At 35.9% G+C, this 22546-nt stretch overlaps 1 protein-coding gene across 8 annotated transcripts in view; it reads left to right on the forward strand.

The window, feature by feature from the left end:
* The window catches only part of LOC144972262 (protein pangolin, isoforms A/H/I/S-like), a 122100-nt gene extending 99840 nt beyond the window's left edge, over positions 1-22260 (forward strand). For 4 of the 8 annotated variants that reach the window (XM_078913316.1, XM_078913321.1, XM_078913318.1 and 1 more), the window contains 5 exons: positions 1822-2025; positions 5450-5663; positions 7048-7372; positions 7956-8031; positions 19330-22260. In XM_078913316.1, the coding sequence (XP_078769442.1) occupies positions 1822-2025; positions 5450-5663; positions 7048-7372; positions 7956-8031; positions 19330-20146 (1636 nt within the window). In that variant the 3' untranslated portion in view covers positions 20147-22260. Of the gene's footprint in view, positions 1-1821; positions 2026-4103; positions 4300-5449; positions 5664-7047; positions 7373-7955; positions 8032-13390; positions 13458-19329 lie in introns of all 8 variants that reach the window. The other 4 variants (XM_078913317.1, XM_078913320.1, XM_078913323.1 and 1 more) reach the window with 3 other exon arrangements.
* The last annotated feature ends 286 nt before the right edge of the window (positions 22261-22546 follow it).

The raw sequence follows: 22546 nt of genomic DNA on the forward strand, positions 1-22546 counted from the left end.
ACGTATTCTAGCCAAAGCTTTTACAATGTGTTTGTTCAAAGTCAAAGTACGACAGAGTACGACTTGCTGCTTAAAATTATTTTTTAAATTATTTTTTTTTGGCCCAGATTCGGATTTTTAGAGTTAAATTTTAGATTAATTAGAAATAGAGAATTTCTCCGAAATGAGCATATATCCAATTCGAACTGCACTAAGCCTGTTGTTAGCATTTTAAGATGACACTTATCAGGCTCTTGGGTATGGAATGACTTCACTCTGCTCTTTATTGTTTTAAGACTGCCAGTTGGGTTCTCACTAGAGTCCTTGGAACAGACTAAAATTAACGTTAAATACATGTTCAATGTGTAGTTTTGTGTCTTGGTACAATTCATCTGGGTGGCAGAACAGGTGAGTGTTTTATCTAAGTGTACAGCTTGTATTTAACGAGTCCCTCATCAGGAAAGGTTTATTTATATCATCATCCAGTCTGTAAATCAATCTGTCTTGTGTCTCTTCAAACCCTGGCCTGAAGTGTCTTTCACTTGTCTGTCATCGTCATAATATCATTACAAGAGGAGACAATAAAGCTACTACGGGAGTTGTTGATTCTATGATTCTAGGGAGCAAGTTTACCTACGGTGCCTACTTTGTTATGAGATATACCGTTACTACAGGGCTACTAAATCTACTCAGACATGCCAACTAGACATTTTCATCGCAATAGGCACGACATGTCAGGTCATGTTATATATAATTTTAACCACCATAAATATATAATATAATAAAAAATAGGTAAAAGAAATTAAACATCAGTAATAAACCAGACAAATTGGGCCGGTCTCCTCCTTCCCCTCTGTATTTTGGGGGTGTTTTTTGTTTGTTTTTGTTGTTTTTTTTTTCCTCTTTTATTTTTGCCTTCTTTCTCTCTCCTCCCCTCTCTCTCTCTCTCTCTCTCTCTCTCTCTCTCTCTCTCTCTCTCTCTCTCTCTCTCTCTCTCTCTCTCTCTCTCTCTTCTCCTCCCTCCCTCTCTCTCTCTCTCTCTCTCTCTCTCTCTCTCTCTCTCTCTCTCTCTCTCTCTCTCTCTCTCTCTCTCTCTCTCTCTTTCTCTCATATATATATATATATACCATGATGGAGTTGGCAGCTCTAGTTTATGATGGCCGGGGCCTTTATTATAAACAACGATCATCTAGATTGGGTTAAGTACCTCTTGTCTTTATGTCTGTAGCACCATTGTCTGTTGGAGTAGAAGGGTGAGGGTGTCATTAGGGTGCTGGGATCCACACTACTGTGGGAAGTTGTGCTATTGCTGTCTCTATGGATGGTATAAAACAGAATGGAGGGGAGTCCAGCTAGCTAGCAGTGGCTAGCCAGACAAATGCCTGGGATAAGGTGGTTGAGTCCAAGCAGCTAGTCTTCCAGGATGGTCTAGTGACTATCAACCAGAACGGCTTTTGCCGCTGGTAAACACTCAAGCATCCCCACCATTGCGTCAAAGCGATGATCCATTTGGGGTGCTATGGATGGTGGTGGGGCATTCCAGGACGCCCACCAATAGTTACAGTCGCAGTGGAGGTCGAGTCTCCAACCCACACCTAAATGGAAAATGGTTCTGCCATTTATCACATTTTTTGCTCTAAATTCATTTTAAAAATTTGATATATTTCGTAGAAAGCAAACGTTATTGATTTCCCAAGAGGTCCAAAGTTGAAGGCATAATGCATAGGCTAAGTTGGATAAGAAAAATTTACTTTTCATCATCATCACAACCATCAATCATGCCACCACCCACCACCATCATCATCATCATCATTAACACCACCATCCCGTGTTCCATTTCAGGCGGCCAAGTGGATACCCCCTCACATCAGGTGCCTTTGCGGGCTCCTTCCCGCCCAGTCTATCCTCCCTGTCCCGTTATGGCCACCCCGGCCTATTGTCCCACCCCGGCCTATCCCCCCACCCAGCCATTCCACACGCATCCCCCCTGGGGGGAGGGCCCAAGTCAGAACTCATGTCACCTCAACTCCTTCAGGAGTCTCATAGGTAAGTCATCACCTCTTGTTACAAACAATGCTTTAACAACAAAACATGAGCTTCTATGCTGCTGAATTTTTTTAAAAATTGAACGGAAAACTCATCTTCCATATATTGTTTGATTAAAATGACCCTCATCTTGGCAAAAACTCTCAAACCTGGGACTTTGTAAAACCCCAGGTTTGAGAGTTTTTGCAAGACAAAGGTCATTTTAGATCGATTTTTGAAGGACCAGTTTTCTGGCCAAATTATTTTTTAAGTGTGCTTTTTCAGAGTATATCTTATGATATATCCACTAAACGTGCTCAAACTTCTTTACAAGGGGTCTCAAACCCCTCAGTAAGCCTTTATATGAAGGAGACATATAGACATCCAAGGCCAAGTACAATTTTTATAATTTTTTTTTGAAGACAGAAAAGACTTTTACAGACCAGGTACTCATTTTACATCTGAGTATGGTGACAAAATGCGATTTAAAGAGCCTTTTCCCATGCCCAGGACTCAAACTGGGTAGCTACAGATCAGAAGTAGAATGTCCTATGACTAAAGGACAAGGCAATTATTAGCCTCACATATTACCACAGATTCACCACTTCCACAGACTTGCCTCTCACATCGACTTGATGGGGTTAGGAAGATGTATTTTTGTTATTATTTGTTGTTGTTTTTTGTTTTGTTTTGTTTGTTTGAGTCCAAATTTGACCAGATTTTGATTTTTAACCAAAAGTTTTGAAACAAGTTTAGAACATTGTTGCTTTTGTAAAAATAAGAAGAAGAATACGAATAATAATAATAATAATGATAATAATAATAATAATAATGATCAGCTGGTCAAATGTTCTACATTTTATAAGTTCTTAAGTATTTAAAAGTGACAAATTACCAGAAATAATGGTGTAAAATTAAAACGTGCTGCATTTTGGGTGGATTAATACTTGATGGTCACATAAACTCCCATGTCCCAGGCGATTTCAAACACAATGACCAAATATGGTGGTATATCAACTGCCAATGTTGTTGTGTTTACCCATTGGCGGTTTTAAGCTAGGTTTAAAAAATATATTTACCTTAATCCAGATTCTTTTCATTAAAATGTTAAGAATTTAATCAAATGATTATCAAATAATAACTTACAACTAATTAGGATTTTATTGGTTTGATTTTTACAAATTTGATTCCGTTTTCAAGTCAGGATCAAATTTTGTTTATCTTCTCTTATTATTCCAGTTAAACATTTAAATGTTACTGTTGAAATAGTTAATGCTCTTCTATCGTGTCAGATGTCCACGCCATTTCACACAATCCCTTCATTCTTTTATATTTCTTTTTACTCTTTTTCATTTGGGATTTGAAGTTCTCATATTTTGGATTTCAATATTAAGTTATAGGATTTATGATTTTCTGATTGTAATTTTATTTTTTATTCATTAAGTAATATTTAAAATGTTATTTTCCAAATGGAATTTGACAACGCTCATTCATTTATTCATTCAGTCATTGATAATTGGTTGGTTGATTGATTGATAGATAAATAGTCTCCACCCATACCAGTCAGTGCCTTGCTGTAACAATGAGAGTGTACCTAGACACAGGAAGATGGGCATCTGTGTCTGCAACCCCCCCCCCCCCCCCCCTCCCTTTTTCCTCACGAACACTACTCCATCTACTTCCTATCTCTTTTTGATGATATTTTTAGTTTGCTCAATGACCCTGGCTTCACTCCGCCCCTTTCTCCCTTTGCTCTGTCTCATCGTTATCATCATCATCATAAACTGCCCTACCATAGCTGTAACGTAGTGTTTTCCCCTCTATATCCACATTCTCGTTTTCTTTTTTTTTTAACTTACAGTCAAAGGATATTTCCACGACGGTTTTTTGTTGTTTTGTTTCTTTTCCCTCTAACCTCAGTTTTTATTATTTGTTGTTTATGCTAATACCTTTAAATAAATTATCTGTTGTGCTTTTATTTATATCTTTGCATTTACCATCAACTAGAATACTGCCATTCCTGTTCATTCATCCATCCATCCACTATTTCATCCCTCTTCTCATTTCCCCCCACCCATCTATCCATCTATTCCCTACAGTCACCACCACGACAATCGCCACCACCACCACCATCACCACCACCCTCCACCAGAATCTCCACCCACCAAGAAAAAACCCCATATAAAGAAACCCCTAAATGCTTTTATGTTGTTTATGAAAGAAATGAGGCCCAAAGTCATAGCCGAGTGTACGCTGAAAGAATCGTCGGCTATTAACCAGATCTTGGGTAGAAGGGTAAGTGTCAATCTCCATAGCCACCACGTCAGAGGTGTGTCCAGCCACAAAGCCATTTTTGGGGCTTGCAGGATTTGTGGGTAGGAATGGAACATTCCTGATTTGATGTCGTAATAGGAGCAGATGTTCAAGGATGATATCCTGTCTAGTCTGATTCCAGATTCCGTGGACGCTGTCGGCACTGATAAACTGGTTGGATGTCGGTTTGTGGTCTTTTTCAGGGTTTTGGTTGGGTCTGTTTGAGTCCAGTACGACTAAGTCGTTTTGATTGTCACTTGCATTGACTCTTGAAATAGTTGACTGTTTTCCGGATGATTCTAGGTTTGTATTGAGAATTTTTTATAAGCTGTCTACATAAGTCGTTGAGTTTATCTAGTTGGAAAGACAAGGAATGCAAATTGTATGTTTTAGAAATAAAAAGGAGCTATTGGGATGTGATGTTTTCAGGTCCAATCTGTAGGTTGTCATGACATTTGAGGTTTTGTCAGCATCTTGGATTGTCAAGGTTGTATGAGGATTTGGCTTGTTTTGCATAAGAAGTTTTGTCAATTGATCAGACGACTTTTGAGGGCTATCAAACTTCACTCAAAGATGGTTGGGTGGTTGGTGGTTTAATACTGCAGGTTTTAAAAAAAATAATTTTAATGTGTGAGAACCTCCTTGCTTTTGCCTTTATTTTTCTTTATCTTTCTCATTTCCTGCATTTTCCGCTACCTTCATAGATCCCTTTATATATAAAGCTTGCTCATCCTTCTCTCACATATCACCCGCTCTATTCGTCCTTCACATCCTCCTCCTCCTCCTCCTCCTCCTCCTCCTCCTCCTCCTCCTCCTCCTCCTCCTCCTCCTCCTCGTCTTCCTTCCTCAGTCAATCACACCACAACATGTCAAACAGGTACACTCTCATCTCCAGCAAGGCCTGACCAAGGAAGACCTTCACCAATAATTGCACACTTTCATTTTCAGGGAGGGAATTTTATCATTCATTTTTTTTTCTTTTTTAAAAGAAGATTCTCATATCCTACCATGACTTATAATATTGTCACCTCATTCTTCCCCATCTCCGTCCTTTGTCTTGTTATTCAACCAACGCACCACCACAAACCACCGCCACCACCACCACCATCGTCACCACTACCTAACCCTACAGGCAGCTCAATTCCTCCCATGGAGATGAAAATTCTAGTTGTAAAAACCCCCATCTAGGAGGAGGGGGCTCGGTGGAAGAAAGTCAACGGAAAAAGCCTTATGTAAAAAAACCTTTGAACGCCTTTATGCTGTTTATGAAGGAGATGAGACCAAAAGTTATATCAGAATGTACGCTCAAAGAATCGGCCGCCATCAATCAGATATTGGGAAGAAGGGTAAGTAGATGCTGACTCTCCTGTGGAAAGAAATTTGCCGTAGGAGTCCCTGAAATCCACTCTTACAATGTCTGACATTGCCTGTAGGCAGACAGTTATACCTTTTCACACCTGAGTGGAAAGGGATGCAAGGTAAAAAGTCTGGCACACGGCACAGTGCTGGATATTTCAAAACACCAATTTCTTGACATTGGGATTGTTTTAAAAACCCACCACCAATTATGACACATCTTTTAAAGATTTTGGTAGTTTCGAAGCTTTTCAAACGGTCTGCAATTTAGTGGAGCTATTTTTGATCTCAACTGTCCTTGATCAATTTTGATTGATTCCTTTGCTATAAGAGGAAATTTTCTAAAGGTGAAGTGGAGGAGGAAGATAGGGAGGGGGGGGGGGGTGTGATTACTTTTCTGGTTAAAAAAAAATATGTACAAATGTAGTCGTATGTTTCCAGTCAGTTTGGTGTGTGGTTGCCATGGTCGTGTCACGGTTTGTAAGCATTTTGTCTATAACGTGAGTGTCGACCAATTCTGTGATCTCCTGGTTTCTCACATCCTCGTCGTTTTGCTCTTTCTATCTCACAACTGCTGATAGCAGATTTGATTCTGTCAGATTGATACTCGATTGTTATTCTTTCTCATTTTTTTCTCTATCAAAGTATTTACTTCAAAGAGTTCTTTAGGTGTTGTCAACATGTCATTGATCTTCACCAAGGCTTGTCAGCGTTTCACTTGTTTTGTTCACTTTGGGTTTTTCCTGTCTTTTAATGATGATAAAGATGAAGTTACACTTGTCATCAGTTTGATATGGAAAGCTTTATGTTTACCATTGTGTTATTGTCTATTGTATTAGATTGTATGCTTTTCATTCTTTAAACCAGCCCAGAAGTTTTCAAAAGAATAAAGGCAAGTCCCATCTCTGTTGTGTATTGTGTCAATTGCCATTTAGACATATTATAACAACTCTTTAGATATACAATTTATTTTGTCATTTTCACGTTCATGAGAAAAAAATAATAATTGTAATTATTTTAATTATTTTAAATTGTAATTTTTATTCTTTTAAATGCACATTGGGAACAGTTTTATGGCCAGGGTTGGTCATATTTATATTTCACGGATTTTTGATGAGGTTATTTAATTTTTTATAATTTTCTGTCTTTCTTTCTTTTTTTTTCTTTTTTCTTTTTTTTTATTGGGAGAGGAGGAGGGGGGGGGGGGGGGCACAAAAAATGTTAGATGTAAAGCAAAATTAAAAGCAGAGATACCTGTCTAGAACTAAAGCCATTGATAAGTATATAAAATTTAAACAAAAATTATTTAATTTCCAACCAGCTTGACTTGAGACCATATAATATAACCTTGGTCTGTGTTTTCCCCCTTTCCAGTGGCACGCCTTAGATAGAGCTGAGCAAGCCAAATACTATGAAATGGCCCGCAAGGAGAAAGAGCTCCATCTACAGCTTTACCCTGGATGGTCTGCCAGAGACAACTACGCCGTGCATCAGAAGAAAAAGAAACGGAAAAAGGAAATGGGTCCAGGTGGGATGCCCACCGAGGGAGGTGGAGGAGGACCAGGGGTCGGAGGAGGAGGAGGCTTGATGAGGCTCCACAGTTTGGGCCCCAGTATGAGGGGGGCCAGTCCATTGGAGGGGATGAGTGTGGCAGGCCCTGTGGGGGCCCGCATCGGAGGAGAGTTGGAGATTAAACCAGGTTGGTGGGGTGGAGTGGCTGTAGAATAGAATGGAGATAACGGGAATTACTGGATCTGCCAATTTGACAATGGATATGAACATTTATCAAGTTTGAATATTAAATTATTATTATTATACTCTTTGCACTTTGAAATCCTCGGGGTGAGAGTTTTGGACAAGATAAGGGAGGGTAATTTTATCCATCAATATTGGGGGGGGGGGGGGGGACTTGAAAAACATGTTTTGTTTCCGAGTAAGGCAGTTTAAAAGCAATTATTTGGATTCAAATGTTTAAACATAAGTTTTAAGAATGACATTTTAAGATAAATCACAAATGAATACAGATTGTGCAGAAAAAATGAAATACTTTTTGTTATAATTCATAGAGAATATATTCTGCATTTTATTTCAAATTTAGATTAATATTGAAAATTTACATACAGATTTATTGTTTGATGTCAGATTATGGTAAGTTTGTGATTTGTAATAAATACTCTGGGTTGTTTTCCCATCCTTTCCTTGGATACTATTGTGTATTGATGTCAATCAATCATGTTTTGTTGTGTGTTACCATTATTTTAATCTGTGTGTTCTTGTTTCAGGCGAGTGTGTCAATGAGAAAAAGTGTAGAGCGCGTTATGGAATGGACCAACAGTCAATGTGGTGTAAACCTTGCAGGTGGGTTGGTTGACCTTTGATTCTGTTGGTCTTGGTTTTTGTTGTCATCATCATCATCATCATCATCATCACCATTATCATCAACTAATCATTTTAAACTTGTAGAATGGTCCCTCATCATGTGATATTCATCTCAGGTCCCTGCCGTTACAGTTGAAAGTTGGACAAAGACTTTAACACACAGCAAAGCTGTCTCATCCATCCCTTCTCTGTCCTTTCAACCTCCCCTTCCCCCACAATCATCATATCATCCCCATCCCGTCCAGCATTCTATCTCTGTTGTCTTAAACTGGCATCACAGTGAAAACAACGTGCAAAAACATTGCAAAACGCCTATCAATCTGTTTACAGGACTCAAAACCCTAATTCGTGCAAAATAATATATAAATGTTAAGGTTAGCCCATCCCTTTTGGCAGCAAGGATAGCGTTGCTTATTCAATGATGCCTCATAGTCATTGACATCATCATTTCTGCCAGAGCCAAGTTCCCCATGCCAGCCCAGCGACTACATCCACCCATCTGTACCCTTTGTCATCTCACAGCCTAACAATTCCCTAAAATGATGTCCAAATTCAAGACAACCATCACCAAAAGGAAATAAAAGTGATTTGCCATTCGTTGTGCTCTAGGAATCAAATGATCCCATTTGTTGTACTATTTATTGCATACAACTTGCCATTCACTTCTTTTGGTGATCATTGCAATGAATTGTGGCAGATTTTATTTTTTTTGGCCAGTTTTAGGCTATGAGATTACAAAGGCTACCAGCACCCAGCACACCATTCAATCCCACCCCCCAGTGCCCCCACCTCCATGCCACGACCTTTTGCCTGTGTGAAAACCACCACCATTTCCCTTCAAGAAATCCTACTGCTGCCAGCGTTCATAGCCTTTCTTGAAATTCCTACATGGCAAATCTAGGTAGTCCATGGATTCTACTGGCATCCCTGTCATCCCAGCAGAAAGCGATCACAGGGATGAGACATTGGCTTCAATAAAGCTCTAGTCAAATCTCTGCTACGACTCTTTTGGTGATCTGTCACATTAGAATGGGAGTTTTGTTTGTGTCCAGGTTTAGTTTCTGCATAGCGGCCAAGGGTGTGTCCTGATAAAATCAGGATTGTCCCGTTTTGGCAATCTGAGAAAAATTTAATTGGACTGATTATTTGTATGGAGATGACCCACACACGTCCCAGGATTAAGCTTTTTTTTTGCCAGCACATAAAACAAGGAACAGAAATAGCTCTAAATCAAGATTTTATCTTATAACAGTCCAAACACACTGTTGTTTTTTGGGGTCATGACGGTGCTGTGTGTGTTATGGTGTCCCGTTTTAGCTCTTTGAAAAATGGCCTCTATGTTTTTGTTTTCTTTTGTTTTGTTTTTTTATTATTTTTTTAAAACCGTCTAGTGGCGAGATGCAATCATGATTTTCTCTCATTATATTTCTATCTGGAGAGCAATGGTAGCAATGAATTTGACTGACTGACTGAGGCTTCAATGCATTCCTCTATGATGGCATTGCTGCTTGGATAGACCCTCGCCTCCAAAGGGTTAATAATGAAATAGTTAACAATGTGAAATTGAATGTAAGCTTCAATTTAATTACAAAAACAGATAGAATGGATGTTTCGGGTTTCCCCTTTATCAACAAACAGGATGAATGACACACTACAGATGAATGAGATGATGTGGTAGTGGCGTTGTTAAGATGAATAAACAAAAACATTGATGGGCCAATTTGGCTTACATTCAATTTCACATTGTTATTTATTTCTTCAAGCTTCGAGCAGCAGCATTTATAGTAATGAAGTAGCCACCACACAGTTTGGACAATACCACGTATTAGTGGCAATTGGTTGAAAATGAAATATCTAGGTCAATCCGATCAAGGAGATGACATCAATCTTGATATTCCTGTAGGAAATTCTCCTCTCATCTTCCATTTCTTCAAATTCTTTCAGTTTGTTTCCACTGTCTTTACTCTTAGTTTTTATTTTTCCCAACAGTTTGTTTCTTTTATATTTTTTTTTTTGGTAGTTCACTAATAGGATCAGTTTTTGTTTTGTTTTTTGTTTTTGTTTTTTAAATTTCATTTTTCTTCATTGAAGTAGAAATAAAGACAAAACAAAAATAAATGTAGATATTCTGTTTTCTTGATATTTTTATCTTCTTTATTTTGCCGAATTCTAACCAGATTTTTGCAGTTTGTTAGAAATCTCACCCCTTTATCTTATCTTTTTCTTGGTAGACAATTTAGAAAATTCTTCACTTATTTTTTTTTTCCATAGCAAATATTTTAGGTACAGTCTCTCTCTCTCTATCCTTGTGCTTCATCACCGATTCTTACAAACTTTTTACTTTCTCCTTTCCATCTTTCCGATTCACAACATCGAATAATAGTTTTATTTTGTTTTGTTTTTTTGTTGTTTATTTTTTCTCATCAATCATTTTAAAATGTCAATTTGTTTGTATGTATCAGTTCTACATCAGATGTGCTGACACTTTTAGTAGGTCATGTCTGTGCCAATTTAAAAAAAAACTAAAATCTTTCAGGGATAGTCTTGTGCAGGCCATCAGTTTATTGGGTTGTTGTTGTTGTTGTTGTTTGTTTGTTTGAGACTGAATTATATTTAGATACAGACCTGCCTACTTTTACGAAAAAATCATAAAATTGAAAAATATTCCCTCCAATTTCAAAACTTGATGAGTATCTCTAAGTCATTAAAAAGTATCTCTAAGTCTTTAAAAAGTATCTCTAAGTCTTTAAAAAGTATCTCTAAGTCTTTAAAAAGTATCTCTAAGTCTTTAAAAAGTATCTCTAAGTCTTTAAAAAGTATCTCTAAGTCTTTAAAAAGTATCTCTAAGTCTTTAAAAAGTATCTCTAAGTCTTTAAAAAGTATCTCTAAGTCTTTAAAAAGTATCTCTAAGTCATTAAAAAGTATCTCTAAGTCATTAAAAAGTATCTCTAAGTCATTAAAAGTATCTTAAGTCATTAAAAGTATCTCTAAGTCATTTAAAAAGTATCTCTAAGTCTTTAAAAAGTATCTCTAAGTCTTTAAAAAGTATCTCTAAGTCTTTAAAAAGTATCTCTAAGTCTTTAAAAAGTATCTCTAAGTCTTTAAAAAGTATCTCTAAGTCTTTAAAAAGTATCTCTAAGTCTTTAAAAAGTATCTCTAAGTCTTTAAAAAGTATCTCTAAGTCTTTAAAAAGTATCTCTAAGTCTTTAAAAAGTATCTCTAAGTCTTTAAAAAGTATCTCTAAGTCTTTAAAAAGTATCTCTAAGTCTTTAAAAAGTATCTCTAAGTCTTAAAAAGTATCTCTAAGTCTTTAAAAAGTATCTCTAAGTCTTTAAAAAGTATCTCTAAGTCATTAAAAAGTATCTCTAAGTCTTTAAAAAGTATCTCTAAGTCTTTAAAAAGTATCTCTAAGTCTTTAAAAAGTATCTCTAAGTCTTTAAAAAGTATCTCTAAGTCATTAAAAAGTATCTCTAAGTCTTTAAAAAGTATCTCTAAGTCTTTAAAAAGTATCTCTAAGTCTTTAAAAAGTATCTCTAAGTCTTTAAAAAGTATCTCTAAGTCTTTAAAAAGTATCTCTAAGTCTTAAAAAGTATCTTAAGTCTTTAAAAGTATCTCTAAGTCTTTAAAAAGTATCTCTAAGTCTTTAAAAAGTATCTCTAAGTCTTTAAAAAGTATCTCTAAGTCTTTAAAAGTATCTCTAAGTCTTTAAAAAGTATCTCTAAGTCTTTAAAAAGTATCTCTAAGTCTTTAAAAAGTATCTCTAAGTCTTTAAAAAGTATCTCTAAGTCTTTAAAAAGTATCTCTAAGTCTTTAAAAAGTATCTCTAAGTCTTTAAAAAGTATCTCTAAGTCTTTAAAAAGTATCTCTAAGTCTTTAAAAAGTATCTCTAAGTCTTTAAAAAGTATCTCTAAGTCTTTAAAAAGTATCTCTAAGTCTTTAAAAAGTATCTCTAAGTCTTTAAAAAGTATCTCTAAGTCATTTAAAAAGTATCTCTAAGTCTTTAAAAAGTATCTCTAAGTCTTTAAAAAGTATCTCTAAGTCATTAAAAAGTATCTCTAAGTCATTAAAAAGTATCTCTAAGTCATTAAAAAGTATCTCTAAGTCATTAAAAAGTATCTCTAAGTCATTAAAAAGTATCTCTAAGTCTTTAAAAAGTATCTCTAAGTCATTAAAAAGTATCTCTAAGTCTTTAAAAAGTATCTCTAAGTCTTTAAAAAGTATCTCTAAGTCTTTAAAAAGTATCTCTAAGTCTTAAAAAGTATCTCTAAGTCTTTAAAAAGTATCTCTAAGTCTTTAAAAAGTATCTCTAAGTCTTTAAAAAGTATCTCTAAGTCTTTAAAAAGTATCTCTAAGTCTTTAAAAAGTATCTCTAAGTCTTTAAAAAGTATCTCTAAGTCTTTAAAAAGTATCTCTAAGTCTTTAAAAAGTATCTCTAAGTCTTTAAAAGTATCTCTAAGTCTTAAAAAGTATCTCTAAGTCTTTAAAAAGTATCTCTAAGTCTTTAAAAAGTATCTCTAAGTCTTTAAAAAGTATCTCTAAGTCTTTAAAAAGTATCTCTAAGTCATTAAAAAGTATCTCTAAGTCATTAAAACATATTGAAAATGAAAGTTGATGCTAGAATCAAAAGTTTTTTTAAAGGATTTGGAAGTGGCAATTATTCCTTGTGAGGGTAAATTGTTGACTTTTAAAGTCATTATGGTGACTACAATATTTATCTCCAAAAAAACAATTACGAATTTTTATATTTTCAAGTTGGCAGGTCTGTAGATGGATATTTATCCTTTTTTTTTTTTAATGATTTAAAGTTAAGACAAGTTTATAAATAGAAGCTTTGTGTGAAATATTTTCATATGGTCTTCACCCAAAAATTTTTCAAGGCTTTTTTGTTTTAGGCGAAGGACGTCACTGACCTTTAAATTGACATTATTTCCCTTTTGGAATTTATGGCTTTTTTCTTGCCTCTTGTAAAGAAAGAATTTTATGTACAAATTATAAATTATGTGTCATTGTCATTTTATGAGAAACGTCCACATTTTTATTCTGGATTTTTTAAATTAAAAAAATCAAATGTTTTCCCCGACGTGCACTTATTTACAGGTCTGATAACCCAATTCCTTATGGACTCATTGTTGTAATGGAAATTTCATAAAATGGCGCAAAATATTGTCCATTACAACAATGTTAAACTAGGCCCATAAGGGAGTTCAGATGTCAGATCTGCATATATGTGCACGTCGGTTGTCCCCCCATTCATCCACCATTTCTACCTTTGACCTTTGCCATTCAATGCTGACCTTCCACCAGCCCACCTGACCTCTGACCCTTCCAATGTTTTCAGGTCATTACATGAAAAATCGGACCAGACAATGCTCGAACCAGAGCAAAAGAATTTTTTACTTCTGAAGGTAGTCCTTCCATCCATCCATCCATCCATCCATTCCTTACCATGCCTGTTGTCTGCACTGCAATGCCGCATGCATGCCTAGAAGTATCAGCAATACCACACATTATCCTTCTCTTTCTCTCTCTTTATCTTTCACCTTTTTTTCTCTCTTGCATTTTCCAAATATCTTCATTTTATTTTGTTTGGACAATTTATTTTTCTTCTAATAAGGAACTGATTTGGGTTTTTATTTTTATATTATTATTATTTGATTTTCATGCAGTGGGTTTATGTATTTTTTTTATTACCCATAGGTCTCAAATTTCCGCTATTTAGCGGATTTCCACTGTTTCACATTCTCCGCTATTTTACTGTGAAAAGATAACTTGCATTAATTTTATTTTGTTTTGTTACAAGGCTATTTTCCATACGTGTCAGTTGTGTAATAATCTCTTCTCTTTTCTAGTGTCAATTGATATGTATGTTAATGATGATATGGTTTATCACTATTGTCTTTGATAGGGCCATCAATTTTTTCCTGATAAAATGCGTGTTCCGCGAAAGACGCGAAATATTCCTCCTTTTTAAAAATTCTAATTTGAGACCCATGGTACTTCTATTAATTATAATTTTTCTTCTTTTTTTCTTGTTTTTATAAACATCAATGTTGCTCTTTTTTATTTGTTGTCATGTGGCCATTTCTACATTTTTTTTTTCTGCTTAAAGTAGGAGATGTTGGGGTGACGCGATGGCGCTTTGGGTTTCTCTTTAAGGACATAATGTCAGCCAAAATTCAATCTTTTTTCATGCAATATTCACCTTTGAAACGGTTTGTAACTAGTGGTTACAATTGGACAATTGGACTAACCAGAATAAAAAGTAAATATTTTTCAACAGTTATGTGAACAACGACATTTTGTTATTATTAGAGCTCTTTTGTATTTTTTAAAGGTCATTAATTTTTTTAAAGATTTAATGGGAAAGGTTCAGCAGTCTTGTCCTTTTTAAAATCTTTTTTTTTTTAAATTTTCGAATCATTCTTTCCCTTGTCTGAAGTGAAAGAGGAATGGAAACAGCAAAGATTGGAAATGTTTAAGTTGTCTGTCAACAATTTCCAAAGTACATTAAAGTGTTGTTGATGTCATCGTTATCAGCTGTTGGTGTCAGAGTCCTGGTGTTTGTTGTCATTTTATCAGATCATCACAACCACTTCTACATGTACTTTGTGCACTCTCAATCACGTCTCATATCATCTCTCTCTCTCCTCTCTCTCTCTCTATTCTCTCTCTCTCTCTCTCTCTCTCTCTATCTCTCTCTCTCTCTCTCTCTCTCTATTCTCTCTCTCCTCTATCTCTTCTCTCTCTCTTCTCTTCTCTCTCTCTCTCTCTTCTCTCTCTCTCTATTCTCTTCTCTCTCTATTCTCTCTCTTCTCTCTCTCTCTCCTCTCTCTCTCTCTCTCTTCTCTCTCTCTCTCTCTATCTTCTCTCTCTCTCTCTTCTCTCTCTCTCTCTCTCTTCTACTTCTCTCTCTCTCTATTCTCTCTCTCTCTCTTCTCTCTCTCTCTCTCTCTCTCTCTCTCTCTCTCTCTCTCTCTCTCTCTCTCTCTCTCTCTCTCTCTCTCTCTCTCCCCCACTTGGAATGCGTAGACACTAGAACAGCTTGTGATCACTATATCTCATGGCTTATTTCATTTCAATCCATATCTGTCTTAGTCCTCACATTTTACTTGTATACCAGCTTGACCCTAGTGGCATTTTCAATCCCATCATACCTACCTCCTGCTTGCTGCATGCTGCATATTGGACTCCATAATCCTGTAGGCTTTTAGCATTAGTCACAATATTTATTATTATTGCTTATTATTGTCATGAACTCAAAACGTCTCCTCCACCATCATTTCAGCTTTTCTTCAAACACTTTCGCATATTTAACATTTTGTATTTACTTTTTCATTTTATTTTGTATGCTTTCATCGTCTTTATTTTTCTTTTATTTAGAAAGAAATAATTTTTTATTTTGCTTGCAGGTATCGATGTATGTAATGAAATCTTTCATAACTTACAGATTTATATGCATTGGGTGTTTTGATATTATTATTATTTGCATCTTACAATGGTTTGTTTGTATTACGATGACTTGATGTCAGCACTTAGAATTAATTTTTTTTTTAATTAAAAAAAAAATTAATTTTTCTTTTGTTTTTTGTTTTTATCAGCATTAAAAAATAAGTTATAGACAATCTTTTTTTTTTTTTAAATCGGCCAAATATGATATGCAGTCTCAGTCTCGGGTTCATATGAATTAAAAATGGAGCAAATTTGATAGATTTTCAATGATGGTGGACTTGAGAGAGTTAAAAGAGACAAATTATGGAGCAGACACTAACGGTGTAAGACAATCTGACAAGGTGTGAATGAAGCAGGGATAGACAAAATAATCAGAGTGCCTGGACTGGGGATCAAACCTCAGACCACTTGATGACTGGTCAGACGTGCCACCTTTACACCACAGACTGCCTCGAATGGGAATCCAACTGCACACCTCCTGGTTATTGGTCAATGAGGGGTGTAATGGTAGCATGTCTGACCAGTTATCCAGAGGTCTGAGGTTCGGATCTCCAGTTTGAGGCAGGCTGATTTTTTTTTTTTCTTGTATTTTTTCTCTGCTTTGTCTGACTGACATTTTCATAGACACATTTTCACATTTGGATTAACCAGTTAACTGCCATACTTCAGAAAGATGTGGATTGAAAAATTTGGTCAGAAAACTCGTCCTCAAATATCTATCAATTTTAATTATCCTCATCACGGCAAAAACTCTCAGGACCACGTCAAACAGGAATGACCTTGGCTGTGGGTTTTAGACAAAATCTACAATCTTAAAACTTTATTGAAATTAGAGCTTTAAAAATTGGCAACATCTCATCCATTTTCCACTGAGCCAGTTTCCTGTCACTAGAATTCAGAAACTTTGATGTTTGTTTTTGTAATCAGTCCATTAAAAAAAATGAAATAAAAAGTGACTTTAGGAAAAGTGATTCATTTGTATTGGAAAAGTCTACTAGACGGGACTGCAATTTCATTAAAGTGACTTTTTTTTTAAAAAGCATCCATCACTCAATGGTTTAAGTGTACATGACATGTACATTCATGTTACAAAATGGTATTACAGATAAAGGGAAAGTAGCGGATAAGGATTTTTTAAAAAAAAGATAATAAAATGATATGTATGTCTTTACGAAGGGATTTTTATCATGATATTTGTATAACATTTATTTCCACAGGCTCATTTAGTCATCATTCTATTCAACCAATACTAAATCATTATTCTTACCTTTTGATTTGGACTGTACTCTATGCATGCTTTGCTTTTGTAGATTTTAGAATCGCCTCACGTCACTCTGGTCTGCTTTTTTTGTATGTTATTATAGTAATTTATATAATTATTTTTTGCATTTTTCTTGTCTTTTCTCATTGTATTGTCATGTGATCGAATTACCTTGTGACAGTTTTAGTTCAGATAGGAGCGATGTTTTATTATGAACTGTGAAATGGTTTTCCAAACTCACTTAAATTTTTCCCCCCACATTTTGAGATTTTCCCCTCCATGAGATAAATTGAAACGTCAACTTATTTCAAGTTTAAAAATTGACAGGAGAAATTGGTAGAATTATATGAAATACAAGTAAAATCCCAATGAAATATTAGGGCAAACGAGGTGGGGATAAAATAGCGATACATTGGATTTGGAAAAGCAGCCTTCTGTTGTGTTTGAGAATGTCTCACATGGTTGGTACACGTCATACTTGATTCATAGACTAGAGTTTTATTGTCTTTTTATATAATATTTAAGTTTATTCGTTTTTTAAGAAATCAATAAGAAAATGCTTATCAAATATCTTTTGATTAATGTTTTAAAATTTGAAGTGACGTTTAGGGAAACCAAGGAGGAAATACTTTGTTGAACATAAAAATGCCAAAAAGTGATCCTGTCACAAGATGAGAAATGCCGGAAATCTGTGGCTTTGTGAATAGAGCAAACCATGCACATGGCTATATGTAACCCTTGACCTCTGTCAGGTCATGTGTCATCAGGTGAATCAGGCAGTGATCATTGGTATTCGAGTTTACATTATGATTGAGAACAATAGTAATTTCATAATTTCATTCATTTGAAGGAAAAGAAAACAGAAATCTAGATTACCGAAAACCTTTTTTTTTTTAAAATTAAGAAGGAAAAAAAGGAAAGAAAAATGATGTCCGGCTCACCTTGACACAAGACCCGATAGAGATGTGGGTCTCAGATGGAGATGTGGGTCTCACGTGTTGTTTATTGATGGAGTGATTGATGAGTCAATGTGACATCAATGTATCAAACACTGGGAGTTATTGTATCAATTATTGTCGCCATTTTGTTTTGATGTCCTCATCTTGTTATACGTCGACTCCATACCATGTCCATATCTGGTCAAGCACACCAGTCATCCATCAAGGAGAATTACTATTAGGAGGAATTTTAACTTTATCTATATAGACATGAATTAATGGGGAACCTATTTTATTTCAATAAGCCAAAAAGGTGATTCTTATTTGAAGACATTAGGTGGGGTAAGAGGTAAAAAACCAAAATCAGATGATGATTAGGGGTGATGATATCTTGGTTACTCAGGTCAAATCACTCGACCTCCTTTTCAGTCAAAATAAAACAGGCAACACAAAAAATACAAAGAGAAAAAAAAAAAGAATAAAAAATAACATGGATAAGTTATTGCAGGGTAGACTGTAATGGAAAGAATATGTATTAAACTCCAAACACACGAATTTTATAATTATATTTTATTTTATTTTATTTTACTTCATTTATTCACATGAAAAGAAAGAATGAACAAACTGTCTATACCATCCATGACAGAAAGAAGAGGTTGGAAAAAAACACAAACATTAGCCAACGGGTTAAAGCCAAGATTTAATTGTAAACGATATTCCATTTTTGTAGATATTTTTATAGGTCATGGGGACAAATTCCAGTGGTGTTTCTATCAGTTGAGAATTTCCTCTTATAACAGTAGTGTCATAATGGAAATATTAGATACATGTGAACTGGAGGAAAATAACATTTTAAACAATTAATTGTTTTATAAACGAATAATATCCAGACCACCTTTTCTCCAACTCATTTGGGATGCTACTAGTTGTAGTGTAAATATCACATATTAACTACATATGATGGACGCATGTAACAATAATGTATTTTGTCTGGTGTGAAGTTTTGTCAAATGCAGTTCCATAGTTAGAGAATGACTCTCAATATGTTGAATACTTTAAACTTTGGAATAAGATTTTAAAAATTAATCTGCAGTTTAAAAATTGAAGTCATAATACTTAATGAATGACGAAGCAGAATTCAATAACCTGAAAATATTTACTTTGGCACGGAATGTTCATGTTCAACAATTTTTGGAAAAGAAAAGAATTCAAATGAGAATGATAAGCCCCTAATAATTTGGGTTGTCAGACTCTTTAAATAAATGTCTTGCAATCAAGATTTACTTATGCGACTTTTCAAATTTGAAGAGGGGACAATTGATATAGAATATTACCCAAAAATGATTTAAAAAAAAAAAAAAGCCCAGAAAATATTATAGCTTTTTAAAAGTGTAATATCCACTAAATGTGCTGATAATGCTTAACAAGAGGTCTTAAAAAGTCAATAGCAAAACTTGTCATTTAGGACGAGACATAAAAGTGAAATGAAATAAAAACGAACGCTGATCAAAAAAAATTTTTAATGTTAAAATTGTTCCAAAATTTGTAGTTGTTGATGAAATGTTCCTCGTGTGATTTTGTTGTATCTTGTTCTAACTGAAATCTTGGATTCATCTTTCCAATCCACAGACGAAAGAAGAAGTGCATTCGTTATAAACAAACTGAAGGAGATAGAGGAGGAGGAGGGGGAATCGGGGGAGGAATGCTGGACCACAGCGGGTTTCTGATGGACGATGAGGATGATGATCACAACGATTCATCACTGCTGAGGACCACAGACACCACCCTCAACTCATCAGCCCTGTCGGCCCACGACGCTTCGATGGGTGGCGGCCAGTCGTTGAATGGAGGCGTCAGTGACAGTGACCGAGATGGACTGGATAGCCCCCTCCACCTACAAGTCAAACGCAGACGCCATGATTCTGAAATACTCACCAATGGGGTAGCCTCCCCTTTGTCTCCCATCATAGATGAGGATGACGAGGAGAATGACGTCAAGGGACGAATGCCTAGTCCTCTCCCCACATCCAACAAAAACAACAACAGTATCACCATCACCACAACCACCACCACCTCATCATCATCTTCATCCTCACCACCGCCATCTTCTTCATCCCCTTCACCAATCACAGCAGCTCCATTGGCACTGGCGGCATCGTCGCCACGGCAACCGTCTTACCACCACCACTTACCCCATCGGTATTTCACCCAGCACACCGTTGATTCCTTCCTCTTCTCCCCACCCCCACCCACCCTACGCCTCCCACACTATCCCATGCACCCACCCTCCCCCCTTGCCGCCTCACTCCCCGTCCCCTACTTGGGGTTCCCTCCCCTCCCCTACGCCCTCCCCCACTCCCCGCACACTTTCCCACACTCCCCTCACACCCCTAAGACACCAAATGGCTCTCCTTTCTCCCCCGTGGACATCAAACCAATCATTTAATGACAAGACAATTCCATTGAGGACATCGAATGCTTGAGACCACAGCCAGCTGTAACTCGTCTTATTTCCACTGACCACAGATTTAATCCCTATACATACAGTACTCGCTGGATTCTAGCACAGTCTCGAGTGAAGCCAAAAAGTGTGCTGGAATCTGAGCTTGCTGAAATCCGATGCTCATGGGAGGTAACCAATACATCAGGTCACCTCGCTCCAGTGTGCTGGAATCCAGGAAGTACTGGATACGTCTGGTCTGTCGTCGTAAGTCATTTCATACAATGACCTATCATTTCAATACTGTGTTTTGTCAGGATGAAGGAGGTGCCAAAGGGATTTTTTTTTAAATTGATAAAATTGGGAACTCTCTAGAGTTCACCTAATTGAAAAGTGAACAACTTTGTTCAATTTTCAATTCATACGAACTTGAGATGGAGTGTTTTGATAAGAAACCAGAATGACTTTGCCCAATACAAATATTTAATTCCTCTTAGATTTTTAAAGTTAAGATTAAAATTGAATCTAAAGCACCTGGGTCACCTCGACATAATATTGTAATGAGAAGATAATTCACACATACAGATTTGTGGGGGTTTTTAAACCAAAATATGTCCAAGTCTTGAAGCCAAACTTTTAATTGTAGTTTTACTCAGAAATGGAAAGGGATTTGATTGTTCTGCTCGTCCTAGTCAAGTATTTAATAAGTGAGGATTTAGAGAGAAATATGGGTGAGAAGCAGATATATGGGTTGACTCACTCAAACTTAAAGATTTTTGCTACTTTTTAAAATTGGGAAAAATGTATTAAAAATGAGCATGTGCATAGATAGTTTTATTCAACTATCATTAACATGTAAAAACTAAAAACATTAGCTTTGATAACTACGCCTATAATTTGTCTCAGAAAAATGTAATAAATAGGCATGGGGTAAAAGTAATCTGGGTAAACTACGGACATAGTCGGTGTTAGGGTTGAGTGGGTTAATACAGATTTTACTCTTGAAATTCTGAGTTATTTTCAAAAGATTACAGATTAATTTTGTTCCAACAAATGAAATGAAATGAAATGAAACACACAATAAGTGGTAACAATGAGTTACCAAACTGGCTGTGATGTCAACGTTTCCCAACAAATCTAGACAACAGCATAGACACGAATTGATGACCCCAAGTTTGTCGTCAGTGTCAGTCCTTCTCAATGCTTATCTCTGTTTATGCCTCTACATCAAACAACAACAACAACAAAAGCCATAATATATACAATACTATATTGTCACTATCGGTGTGTCTATTTCATGTGGAATGTCAGAAACATTTACCAATCTCTGGCTTTGACGCGTGTGGATGATTGAGGAAATGGCTCAAATTTTTTTTTACACATCAAAACTAGTTTTTGTAGAACAGAGCAAGGGGATTGTTTCTTTCTTTCCTTTTTAAATTCTTTCTCCTCCCTTTGGCCTTTCTCACTTTCCAAACGGTTAAATATGTGGAAGAAGTAGTGTATGAAATATGAACCATGAATGACTGGATTCAAAAGTCTGAATGTCTCTGACAGTTGATGTCAAGGCAATCAAAAATTGTAATTATCAGAAATATGAAGTTATTATTCTTTGCTGTTTGAGAATCTCCAATCTCTTTGAGAATCTCCAATCTCTTTTCACAATAAAAGATATGAATCCAAATCGTATTTCTCTGGGGATCCTGATAGCTCAGTTGATAGAGCACTCACTTTACGTTCAAAGGGACTGAGATCTTTCCCGGGTAAAGACAAGATTATTTTTACTGGCCCATTTTGTCCACCCAGCAGTGAATGGGTAGCTGGATTTGTTAGCTCTGGTGGAAAGTACTTTGCATCTTATTCAGAGCAAGAAATTGCTATTGTCCAGGACTGACTCTGAAGGACTCCAACATATTTCTCTTTTTTCCATCACCTATTATTGTCCTGGTGTGTTACTGAGTTTGATGTAGAATTGATGAAGATGTTTGTATGTGGAAGGGATGGCAGAGGGTCGCATTTGACATCAGATCTACTACTTTTCCTCTATCATCTTTCTTTTTATTGGTGCTGAAATGACCTCAAAGTGTCTTGAGCACCATAAAGCTCCTAAAACATGAAAACAAGACAAGAGATGGGTGGTGGGTGGGGATGGGGTCAGGGTTGTAATCAAAGCCTATCAATCAGACCTGGCTCACTGGCTGCTACTATTACGAACAAGTTGGAGAATTACGATTTTTTTTCTCCAATCTCAGAACTTTGAGCATCTCTAAGTCATTAAAACTTATTGAAAATGAAAGTTGATGAGAGATTTCATAATTGTAAGGGTCATGTAATCTTTGTAAGAGTAAATTATTGATTTTTACAGTTTACTTTGGTGGTTACAATCTTTATCTCCTAAAAATTACG

Source organism: Berghia stephanieae, chromosome 5, assembly GCF_034508935.2.
Source record: "Berghia stephanieae isolate SIO BIC M18660-M18661 chromosome 5, UCSD_Bste_1.3, whole genome shotgun sequence".
NCBI lineage: Eukaryota > Metazoa > Mollusca > Gastropoda > Nudibranchia > Aeolidiidae > Berghia > Berghia stephanieae.